General features: G+C 49.4%; 1 protein-coding gene across 1 annotated transcript in view; it reads right to left on the bottom strand.

Moving 5' to 3' along the window:
• Positions 1-10,471, bottom strand: part of BCAS4 (breast carcinoma amplified sequence 4) — a 69,394-nt gene that overhangs the window by 44,986 nt on the left and 13,937 nt on the right. Inside the window, exon 2 of the mRNA XM_003787838.1 lies at positions 4,915-4,986. Within this exon, the coding sequence (XP_003787886.1) occupies positions 4,915-4,986 (72 nt within the window). The remainder of the gene's footprint in view (positions 1-4,914; positions 4,987-10,471) is intronic.

The raw sequence follows: 10,471 nt of genomic DNA, 5'->3' as shown, positions 1-10,471 counted from the left end.
AAAAAAAAAAAAAAAAATCAGAAGATCTGACCATATTGAACCAAGGCCCCCCAGCACTGAGCCAGCTAGCTGGGACAGGGAGACAGCTGCCCCCTTTAACAGCCCCAGGCCCCACCAGTCCCTACAGTCTCCCCACCATGGAGCCCACAGCTACCTAGAGCACTTTGTATAGAGGAATCAAAAGGAAAATGGCACATTTCTCACACTCAACTCACTTCAATGGTGGTCGCGTCAGAGGCCTGTGACTCTGCATGCCTTGGTCTACATTCTGAGAAGAGCAAAGAAGTGTCAGGGAAGACGAATGGTCTTGAGTCTCTGCCAGGACAAATCCTGACCAGGTTTACGAGCCTAAGGACTGGGATTTCTAGCCCACCCTCCCAGCTCCCCAGAGCTGATCTTGGGTGCCCAGAAGTCTAGGCAGCAGGTGCTGAAGTCATCACAGAACAAAGACAGCTGTCCAAGATGATTCAGGGCCCCCAGGAAGGACAGCCAAATGCACTTGACCCAAGAACATACACCCATGCCAAATGCAACTGCTGGGCCCAGGCCAGCAGGAAATGTTCTCCGTCTATGCAAGCGAAGTAAGAGTCTGCTCCCTGGCGGAAGGTGGGCCTGAGGCCACTGGGGTCTCAGAGGAACTGAACACGCTGCTCAAAGCCCAGAGGGCACTGAGCTGGAAGGCCTTACAAATCCAGTTACTGTGGATAACCTCATCAGTGCCACGGCCCTCTGGCTTTGATAATGACGATGATGACATTAGTAGCAACCATTTATGGGTCCTTTAATACATAGCAGGCACTGTACTCAGCAATTATTTTTAATTGAGTGTAAATGACATACAGTAGGTGAACAGGTCTTAAGTGGACAACTCAATGAGGATGTTTACATCTGTGTAACCACCACCCAGACCATGATACGGAACATTCCATCACCCCCCTAGGCCCCCTCATGCCCTCCCCTGTCATGACCACCCTTGCAAAGTTAACCACTATGGGATTTCTGCCACTGTGGATTAGTTTTGCCTGGTTCTGAACTTCAGGATAACAGAATCACACAGACCGTATTCCTGAGCCCGGCTGCTTCCACCCAACATCGCGTTTGTGAGCTTTGTCTGTGTTTCCAGGCATAGCGATCCATTCTTCCTCATCATTCTATTGTATTTCAAGATACGAATAAACAACAGCCTATTCACCTATTCTACTGCTGGTGACATCTGGGCTGGTTCCAGTTGGAGGTATTTGGAACAAGGCTGGCACCAACACTCGGGAATGAGTCTTTGCGCAGACACTTGTTTTGATTTCTCTTTGGTCATGATCTAGGATTATTAGGGAATTGCTGGGATTTAGGTTAAGTATTAATACATGTTTAACTTTATAAGAAACTGCTAAATGGTTTTCCAAAGCATCTGTGTCCTTTTGCATTTCTACCCGCAAATGATGAGTGTTTCAGTTGAAACTTGGTATTTTGGTGGTTTTCAATTCTAGCTATTCTAGTGGGCGGGAAACACACCCCCCTGCCTCAGCTATTTCTCATAATAACTCTTTAGAGACGGATACTATTTGTAGTGGGTTAAAGATGGCCACAAATTCCCGACGTTCCTCCCATATCCTCTCCCCTTGATTAAGGGTAGGCTGTGTAACTGCTTTGACCGATACACTACAACAGAATGCCACTGTGTCAAATTCCAAACAGGCCGCAGGAGACCCTGTAGCTTCTACTTCCTGCCTATTGGAATGACAGCTGCAGGGAGGCCGTTCGGCCATGCTATGAGGAAGCCCAAGCCAGCCATGTGAGGAGGCTGCATGGAGGACAGTCGCATCAACCAGTCCCCAGCTAGACCAGCCATCCTGGCCCAGGTGCCGAGCAAGTGATGAAAGAGCCAACTGGAAATCCCCACCCCAGCAGGCGGCATGTGGCCCAGACGAGCGATCCCCTCTTCACTCTGCTCAAGCCCACAGCATAAATTGTTTTACGCCACTAAGTTTCAGGGTAGTCTAATGCAGCAACAGATAATAAGAACCATTATCTGCATTTTATAGAGGAGAAGATAAAGGTTCAGAGAGGCAATATGATGTACCCGAGGCCAGGCCCCACAGTGAGAAGAACCAGAGCTTCAAGTGCCAACAATTGGCATCGTATCGGAGGTCAAAACAGGTCCCAGCGCAGAGTCGTGAATTTCAGTCACAGAGTATGATCAAGGACAAGCTGGTGGAAGAATTAATACATCAGACAGGAAGCTGGACTTTGATTTCTAATAGGCTGATTTTATCAGAAAGGAAGTGGCTTCTGTCTAAATCATGCAGCATAGCGTCTGGCTTCTCTCAGACCGCTAAATTGATCAAACAACGTTTCTGAAGGTCGAGGCATGGGCCTGGGAGGCAGGGGTCCATACTGTGACATCACCTGCCCCCTGGAGTTCCCCACTCATCCCTACCTATAGCTAAAGAGAACAGGAGGTGCCAAGCTAGGACTGATAACCAGAAACCTCTCTCTGCAGCCATGAAGCCTCACAACGCAAGGCCACAGGCATACCCGACGAGCCAAGCGCCAGCTGTTAGGGTCCAGAGGATTCCTATAACATACACAGCATAGGCACAGAGCACAGCTGAAAGGTGCCGCAAACCCAGCACCTCCAGGGACGCCCAAAGCATCATGCATTTGTAGGGCACGCTGGGTCCATTCCATCAGCGCAGACACCGGAAAAAGTCTCTGCTTCTACAAGGACTCATTCCACTCCTTGGAATGTGGGACCCTCTCAGTCTGGCTTTATTTTCCCACTTTCAGTAGGGTCAAAAGTACAGGGAAATGTAATCTATCAAAAACATACGAGCACATGTGGCTGTGGAGTCAGGGAGGCTCCCCAGGGAACAGCTGGCGCTCTGATGAGCAGGAGGGCACACTTGCTCTGCACAGCGGGCAGTCTGTGTGCCAGGTGACTTGGCAATGCTTACCAGGTAGGAAGAAGCACCCCAGGGGGCCAGATCTTTGCTTTTCTGAGAGAAGCCAGAAATCCAGATTTTTTTTTGCATGAAATTCTAAAAATGTCAGCAGCTAATGCTTGTTTTTTTTCTTTCTTCCCCCAGAAACATCAAAATATCTGTAGACAGGATTGAGCCTGTGGGTCATCCGTGCATGGCCTGGAAATAAAATCTTTGCAGAGAGCAACTCCAGGCTCCAGCTTAGGAAGACCTTCCCGATGCTGCCTACAAGCCTGGGGCACAGACACATGCTACCTGCCAGGGAAGCCCGGATGGTTTTCCAGGGATGAGTGGAATGAGTCTCTCTCCGCCTGTCCAACTTCTCCTCCCAGGCTGGACAGAGGGTCTCTTTGCACAAAATGCCCGTGGGGATGATGAGGTGGGACTTGGGAACAAAAGTGTCCCTGGAGCATTTGTCCACACCATCTTCCTTCCAGACTTGCCTTCCCTGCCTGTGGCCAAGGATCTCCACCCTGCGACAGCCACCCCATGTCCCTGGCTTCCTCCTTGCCTTTGCATGGGCTGGTCCCTCTGCCTGGACACCTTTTCATCCCATCTATCAAATTCTATTTCTTTCTTCGCCCATTCTGCAAAGCCTTCCCAAGCTCCCAGGCAGGATTTAATGCCTCTGCTCTGGGAAGCTTTTGCACCTGGAACACACCTTCACAGCACAACCAATGACTGGTATCCAAATTGGTCTCCCCCAGTAAACTGGGATGCAGTGAGGATGGAGACCAATCAAGCTCCCTGGAGCCTCCAGCTCATCATGTGGCCCCTTCATGAGAAGACATCCGATGTTTGGTGATGAGGAAAGCCTGTCTTCTTGCCTAGCTCTCACCTGGACCCACAGCTGAACTTTAAAAAGAGGGGAAAACACACAGGTCTTCCTGGGAATGTTTCTGTCTCATGCACTTCTGTGACCCTAGAGTCTGGCCCAGGGCAGCCACTTAAATGTCTGCTGAATATATGGGGAGCACACAGAGCTGCTATGTTGTGCTGTTTTGCACAGAGCCTGACACAAGGTAGGTGCTCCATAAACATCTGGGGCTGTTGTTACTGCTACTCGCTTGGACTCTCACAAACACCGCCCTTCCCAGGGGGATAAATCCACACCCCTGGGCCTTGGTGGGCAGGCTGCTTCTGCCCTCGGGAGAGGCAGGGCCTGGCCGCTGAGTACAGCTCTGCCCTTTGGGCCTCCTGCCAGAAGCCTCAAACCCGGGTTACTGGTTTGCCTTTAATAAGCGTAGAAACTTCTAGAAAATGTCATCACTGCGGCTAGAGGCTCCACACAAGAGGATCTAGAGGTGACTTCTTAGAGAATTTGGAGTTGAGACTTTGTCTTCTTCCATCTTCTTCCACACCCAGCCCAGGGGATCTGAGCCAACAAAACAGGGTAGGAGGCAAAAGCTGAGAGAACAAAAGGATTCCAGAAGGAACTCCATGCCCAACCCCGCCATGGGCTGTGGCTGGGCAGGAGGCTCCTCCTAGGCCTCGCAGGCCTGAAGCCATTTCCTGGCTGTCTCCATGTTTGCACAGCGAACAGCGCAGAGCTGAGGAAAGTTAAATATAGTCTTAGCATCCCCACTGCACGGCTCCCCGCATCGGTGCCCGAGAGTGCCACCTTGTGGCCCACTCGGGCTCCTCTGCGGAATGAAAACCATCTCGGGGGAAGGAGGACATCAAGATGGCTGCCTCAGGAAGCACTTGGGGTTGAGAGAGCGAGTGTGTGTGTGAGAGAGAGAGCGTGTAGAGACGGAGTGTGAGAGGGAGACAGTGTGTGCGAGAGAGTGTGTGCGTGGGGCTTCCTCTCGCTGCTGGCCGCCTCCCCATTTCTTTTGGTTGCTAAATCACCACCAAAATGGCTTCCCCAGAAAACTCTTCTCAGGCCCTGATGTCCGACCTGGGCCTAATTCAGGCCTCCCAGGCAGACACTCACCATGTCAGTCAGGCTGCAAAATTCTTCCAGCCTCAAGAGCATCCCCTCGATGGTCTCCTCCACCTCCTTCGCCTGAAAAAGAGACAATATCCTGGAGATTAGCAAGTGGTTTCCAGGGAGACAAACACCCTTCCTTTTTTTTTTTTTTTTTTTTTTAAAAGCAAACTATGTTTTAGGATTATGTGCCCAGTTCCTTCTAGACCCCCTTCCATAGCCTGGTTTGAAATAGCAAGAAACTGGCAGCAGTCCTGACGCCCAGCAATGGAGGGCTGGTTAAAGCCAATGCAGGCGACTCAGCCTATGTGCTTCTCAAAAGAGAGATCAATTAACGCTAACTGGAAATAACAAAGCTACTCTTATCCTCCCTGCTGCAGAGATGAGGAAACTGAGGTTCAGAGAGGGCCAGTATTCTAACATAGGCTGGAGTTCAGGGCCTCAGCACCCACTCTGACAAACTCTGCTACATGACCCCTGAACAGCCAGAGAGGAAAAGAAGGGCACTGAAGGTGTTAGATGCAAATCTATCTTAGTAACCACACAAAAAAATAGACACGGTTAACAGAGAAAGGCTGGCCAGGCACAGTACCTCATGCCTGTAATCCCAGCACTCTAGAAGGCCAAGGTGAGTGGAATGAGTTCCAGACCAGCCTGAGCAAGAGTGAGACCCCATTTCCAAAACTAGCCAAGTATTGTGGCAGAAGCTTATAGTCCCAGCTACTTGGGAGGCTGAGGCAAGAGAATCGCTTGGGCCCAAGAGTTTGAGGTTCCTGTGAGCCGTGACACCACCGCATTCTACCGGGGGTAACAAAGTGAGACTCTATCTCAAAAAAACAAAACAAAACCAACAAAAAACAATAAAGAAACCCTATTAATAGTGCCTTTAGCCCTGGGGAGTAGGAATAGGGGAGGGGCTCCAACAAGGAGGACGTCAGTGTTTTATGTTATGTGACAGGTCCAACACTCAAAAGACTAGGCCAGGCAGTGACATAAATGAGTTAAACAGGTCGCTGGAGCTTGTGGTCATCTGAGAGGTGCTGGTCTAGTTCTAGAACTGTCCGCCAGTCGTCACCACCAAGAAACACCAGCCCAGGCCTGCTAGATCTTTCCATCTTTCAAGAGAAGTCAGAAATTCTAATTTGATGAGAAATGTCCCCATATTTAAATATTGGCACACGTTCAACAAAAAATCTTTAACACTTCTCAGGCTGAGCCAGTCATGACTATCGAGAGGGCCTTCCCGGGTGAAAGCCCCTCTGTATTTATTCGTAGAAGTATCAGTTCGAACCCTATCTCCCTCCAGTACACACTACTTTCGTGCCTGATAATATACTCGTTTTTGGTGTTGCTTTTGTAATTAATGACCAGACATTCAGGAAGAAAGTTCACCGAGAACATGAACCACTTTCTCTGGCTCATCAGGCCATATGGTTCTGCTGCGGGGAGGGGTGGCCAGCATTTCTCGGCAGGCCTCATCCTCGCCCCTCCACACCTGAAGGCTCCCTCACCACCCACTTGTCCCCAGAGAAATGTTTATACAGTGCCAGTGCCTGCTGCTTCCAGTGTGAGCTGTCGCTACCACAACAAAATTAACGACTGCACAAAAAAAAAAAAAAAAAAAAAAATCTTGCAGGCTGGAGAATAAATAGCACCAAGTAGCAATTTTAAACTCTGGAACCTTCATCTCACAGCTGGGGCTATTTCTGCTCCTCAACAGGGCATGGTGGAGGGAAGACTAAGAACCATGAAAGAAGACCTCACCCCTCCCAGAAGTAAAACTGTGGTCTAAAAAATGTCATTATGGTACTGAGGGAGAAAGATGGAGGCCAGAGGTCATGGAGGTGGGAGATGGGGGAGGTCGGTTGCTCCTTCTGACCCAGAGGAAATGAAAGAGAATAAAGGGGTGCTGGGGCAGCACCTGTGGCTCAAAGAGTAGGGCGCTGGCCCCATATACCGGGGGTGGCGGGTTCAAGCCCGGCCAAATTGCAAAAAAAACAAAGCGGGGGTGCTGAGGGATGACAGAGACTCCCCGGGAGCATGGTGTAGACATCCCAGACCTCAGTCCAGGCACAGACATGCTCAGGAAAGCAAAGCCTGTACCCCAAGCTCTCTGTAGGAAGCACATCTCAGGCTATACTGACACGTTCCAAAGGACACAGCATGCTCCTGGCAATCCTGGGTTCAAATCCCATCTTCCCCTTTGCCAGCTGTGCAACCTTAACCCAAAAGCTTCACTTCTGTGTTTCACTTCCCCCGGCTCACCTGTGACAGCAGCCATCACACCCATGTGGCATGGTGGTCAGAAGGTAAAGCCCACATGACAAATGTGACTAAATCATTTTCCACAGAGCTGACACACAACAGGTACATGAGAAAGGGTTACTTTGCATACCCCTCGCATTAGATAATGGATTAGCTCACTTGAGTCTCACGAAAACCCAATACAATAGATGCCACTATTTCTTCCTTTTATGGATTAACAGAGGATCAGAGACGTTCAGTCACTTGCTCAAGGTCACACAGCTAGTAAGTACTGAAGCCGGAATTTGACCTTGAGCAATGTGACTCCAGAACTGACGTTTGTGACTGCCAGAATGCTCTTGGGAGGAGGGGAGGAATGTGCCCCCTTTATTGCTGCCTGTCAGCTACAGTCGTTCTCTCCCCGGATTCACCCTCTGGTACCTAGGGTGGTGCCCCAAAGCAGGGAGGAGCAAAGAATGCATTTGCTGACAGTTCAGTCAGCTAAAGGAGAAACAAGACAGAGACATGCCCAACCAACAGGAAGGCGCTCAGGATTTGCCAGCCCACCATGCCCACAAATTGTTCACGGGACAATTTTCTCTCAAGATAATCCCCTAAGTGGCCTCAGAAATGAGAGCCCCGCAGGCTGCAGCCCACGTGTCTTTTTAACCAGCCCATGAGCAAAATGGACGACCTTGCTGTTCTCTGCAGCTCCCTGGGCATAAATTGCTCCACTCCGAGGGGAGGGAGGTAAAAGGCTCACTTTCAGTGACATTCAGGGAACCACCGGTGGAGACAGTGAGTGCGCTTTTTACTTAAACACATGTAAATCATGGCTGTTGCCTGTTTCCCCTACTCCTCCCCTTCTCCCAAACTGTCAGTCCAAGCTTCCCAGTGGGCCAGGCCAGAAACCCGATGAGGGGCTGACCCTGCCCCCCGAGTGACTGGCACAAGAAAACACCTGAAGATCTTCCACCCGTGATCTTTCCCAACTCAACAAATGGAAACTCCATCATGCACTTCCTGAGGCCAAATACTTGAGTGTACTTGACTGTTCTTCCTTCTTCTTTCTTTCTTTTTGTTTGGAGAAAGTCTTACTTTGTCACCCTTGGTAGAGTAACATGGCATCATAGCTCACAGCAACCTCAAACTCCTGGGTTCAAGCGATTCCCTTGCTTCAGCCTCCCAAGTAGCTGGGACTATAGGTGCTCCCCACAATGCCCAGATATTTATAGAGATGGGGTCTTATTCTTCCTCAGGCTGGTCTTGAACTCCTGAGCTCAGGCAATCCACCCTCCTCCGCCTCCCAGAGTGCTAGGATTATAGGTGTGAGTCACCGCGCCCAGCCTGACTGTTCTTTCTCTCTTACTTCCCACCCCATCCAGTCTGCCGGCAAATCCTCTCCATTCTCTATTATTCAAAATGTCTTTACCCAAATTGGATGCTACCATCATTCTGGTGCAAGGCACCATCATCTCCTGCTGGGACTAGTGCAGCAGCCTGTTCACTGGTCCCTTGCCTCTGGCTCTGTGCCCCTTCAATCTACCCCTCTGAGGGATTCTGTTAAAACAGAGCTTTACTCAAAATGCACCACTCAAAATGCTCAAGAGGCGAAGGCGCCAGCCACATACACCTGAGCTGGTGGGTTTGAATCCAGCCGGGGCCTGCCAAACAACGACGGCTGCAACCAAAAAATAGCCAGGCACTGTGGCAGGCACCTGTAGTCCCAGCTACTTGGGAGATGGAGGCAGGAGGATCACTTGAGTCCAGGAGTTGGTGGTTGCTGTGAGCTGTGATGCCCCAGCACTCTACCCAGGGGGACAGCTTGAGGCTCTGTCTCAAAAAAAAAAAAAATTGTGCCACTCTACCAATTCTACCCACTGGGATGGCTACCATCACAGAAATAGAAAGTGATAAGGGTGGGCAAGGAAACAGAACAACTGGACCCCTCACTCACACCTGGTGGAAATACAAAATTGTATCGCCACTTTGGAACCCGGTTGGGTGGTTCCCCAAAAGGAACACAGTTACCCTGGGATTAAACAATGTACCCCAAAGAAGTGAAAATATATGCTTTTATAAAAACAGGTACATTATTCATAATAGAAAAAGAAAGAAAGAAAAGAACCCAATGCCCATCAATGTATGAACAAATGAAATGTATGTATCCACATAATGGAATATTATTTGTCAATAAAAATGAAGTACTGGTACAAGCTACAACGCAGATAATCCTTGAAAATATGCCAAATGAAAGAATCCAGATGCAAAAGGTCATGTAGAACATACTTCCATTTACATGAAATGTCCAGAAGAGGCAAATAAATCCACAGAGACAGAAAGAGATTAGCAGCTGTCTCTGCTCTTGGGGTTGGGGTGGGGGTGGGGGTTAGGAGATAGCTGCTAATGATTAGGGGGTTTCTTATTTGGGTGAAAAAAAAAATTCTAGAATTAGATCATGGTGATATCTGCACAACATAGGAAATATACTGAAAACCACTGAATTGTACATACTTTAAAGTGGTGAAGTTTATGTTTGGTGAATTACACATCCATTAAAAAAAAAATCCTCTTCCCTTTCCACGGCACTCAGTGAAGACCAAACAGAGGCCTCCCGAACCTCCACCCCTCTGACCTCACTGCTACTGATCCACCAACCACACTTGCTGCATCTTTGCCCCAGGGCCTTTGAACCTGCTGTGTCCTTTACTGGGGAAGATCCTCCTTCACATCTTTCTAGCCCTTTTGCTCAAGCATCTCTCCTCACAAGGCTGCCCTGACCTGCAGCACCCCACTCCCGGCCCTCCTGCCCTGATTCATCTTTCTCCTTAGCATGTTTCACCATCTAACATACCATAGACAGGCGGCGCCTGTGGCTCAGTGAGTAGGGTGCCAGCCCCATATACCAAGGGTGGCAGGTTCAAACCCGGTCCTGGACAAACTGCAACAAAAAATAGCCAGGCGTTGTGGTGGGCGCCTATGGTCCCAGCTACTTGGGAGGCTGAGGCAAGAGAATCGTCTAAGCCCAAAAGCAGGAGGTTGCTGTGAGCTGTGAGCACAGCACTCTACCCAGGGCGACAAAGTGAGACTCTGTCTCTAAAAATAATAACATAGTATATACTTTTCTAATCTTGTTTCCTGTCATCTTCCCTTACAAGAATGAAAACTCTGTCCATTGCAGGTTTTGCTTCTCTTTTTTTTTTTTTTTTGAGACAGAGCCTCAAGAGTGACATCACAGCTCACAGCAACCTCTAACTCTTGGGCTCAAGCGAGTCTCCTGCCTCCACCTCCCAAGTAGCTGGGACCACAGGCACCTGCC

This window comes from Otolemur garnettii, unplaced genomic scaffold (genome assembly GCF_000181295.1).
Source record: "Otolemur garnettii isolate 467f Iridium unplaced genomic scaffold, OtoGar3 scaffold00023, whole genome shotgun sequence".
Taxonomy (NCBI): Eukaryota; Metazoa; Chordata; class Mammalia; order Primates; family Galagidae; genus Otolemur; species Otolemur garnettii.
Note: the sequence above shows the minus strand (reverse complement) of the source record. Positions and strands in the feature narration are given on the sequence as shown.